Below are 1,403 nucleotides of genomic sequence, written 5' to 3'. Positions count from 1 at the left end.
GAGACAGTCACAAGCAGCTTCTCCAGGAAGAAAGTCACTGGGAAGCAAGGTGGGGTGAGGAGAGAGACTGCAGGCTGTGAGTCACCGCGTGGTCCAGGCATAGGATTGCCAAGGCTCGGAGAAAAATTATAATCATTAGGTACTTTAAGAGGCTGTGGGAGGGACGAGAGGGGCAAGTTGCAATAGGACCCCCAACTCCAAGGCCCACAGCAGGCTCTCCTCAACTCACCTTCATCTCTCCTGCCTTCTCTGGGTCTGTGTCCCTTTCTTTCTAAGTCACATGCATGTGTGTGTGCACGCGCGCACGCGCGCACACACACACACACACATTGGGTCCCTGTCTCTGTGTCTATATCCTTCTCTTTCTGAGTCTCTCTGTCTCTCTCTTTGTCTCTGTCTCTCTCTTTGTCTCTCTCTCTCACACACACATTGGGCCCTTGTGTCTGTCTCCCTCTCTTTCTGGGTCTCTGGTTGTTTTCCCCTCTATCTACCTATCTCTCTGTCTGTCTGTCTGTCTGTCTGTCTGTCTGTCTGTCTGTCTTCCCCTCTGCCCCTCCCAGTATCATCTTTGGAGCCCCCACCCAGATTCTACCCATCCACTGCATGCTCTTTGACTGGGCTGCCACCTCTCCCATCCTCCTTGCCCAGGGTCAGCCCTATCCCCATTCTTCCCAGGTTATAGCATCTTTCACTGGGAGGGGCTCCCATTAATAACTGTGTCTGCTCCTCTGGCCAGAGATGGGAGGGAAGGGAGCACAGAATCTTGGAATGAAAACTAGGCAATAAAAAAAAGCCAGGAGGGCGGTGGGGGGCAGGGCCGGCTGCCCAGACCAGGGATAAAAGGCTTTGCTGGCGTGTCCAGGAAGAGACACCACCCTGCTCCTTTCACACTTGCGAGGAGCCAGAGTGACTCGAGTTGGGTCGGCATCTTTCCTTCACAACCGGAGGAGCCTGTGACCCCATCTTCTCCAGCTCTGTCCCCATGTCACCGAGGCTCTGGGCCTCGGTGTGAGTGAGATTCTCTGCCCGGAGTCTGTTTCTGGTTCTTTCTCTTCCACTTGATCTCTGCATTTGTTAGACCTGGACCTCCAGCTCCAGAATGTTCCTTCTACTGACCATACTCCAAGTCTTGGCACTAGGTAAGAGCAGTGGGGTTCCCTGGATACTCTGGGATGAGCTGGGGATGGGTTCTGGGGTATAAATATGTTCTTGGGGGCAACCTGGTTAGAAAGAGTCCCAAGGGGGTTAGGAGGCAGAGAGAGGAGCACCCTGGGGCCTGCTGGTCAGCCAGGCTAGCCTAACTAGCAAGTTCTAGACCACTGAGAGACCCTGTCTCAAAGAAACAAAAAAGATGGGTGGTGCATGGTAAATGATGCTTGAGGTTAATCTTTGGGATATATATA

The 1,403-nt window shown here is 53.1% G+C and overlaps 1 protein-coding gene across 1 annotated transcript in view; it reads left to right on the top strand.

The window, feature by feature from the left end:
* Positions 1 to 1,084: 1,084 nt before the first annotated feature.
* Klk14 (kallikrein related peptidase 14) overlaps positions 1,085 to 1,403 on the top strand; it is a 3,711-nt gene continuing 3,392 nt past the window's right edge. The window contains exon 1 of the mRNA XM_005366901.2: positions 1,085 to 1,139. Within this exon, the coding sequence (XP_005366958.1) occupies positions 1,100 to 1,139 (40 nt within the window). The 5' untranslated portion in view covers positions 1,085 to 1,099. The remainder of the gene's footprint in view (positions 1,140 to 1,403) is intronic.

Source organism: Microtus ochrogaster, unplaced genomic scaffold (assembly GCF_000317375.1).
Source record: "Microtus ochrogaster isolate Prairie Vole_2 unplaced genomic scaffold, MicOch1.0 UNK14, whole genome shotgun sequence".
Taxonomy (NCBI): domain Eukaryota; kingdom Metazoa; phylum Chordata; class Mammalia; order Rodentia; family Cricetidae; genus Microtus; species Microtus ochrogaster.
The sequence above is the reverse complement of the archived record's forward strand: the minus strand, read 5'-3'. Positions and strand labels throughout refer to the sequence as shown.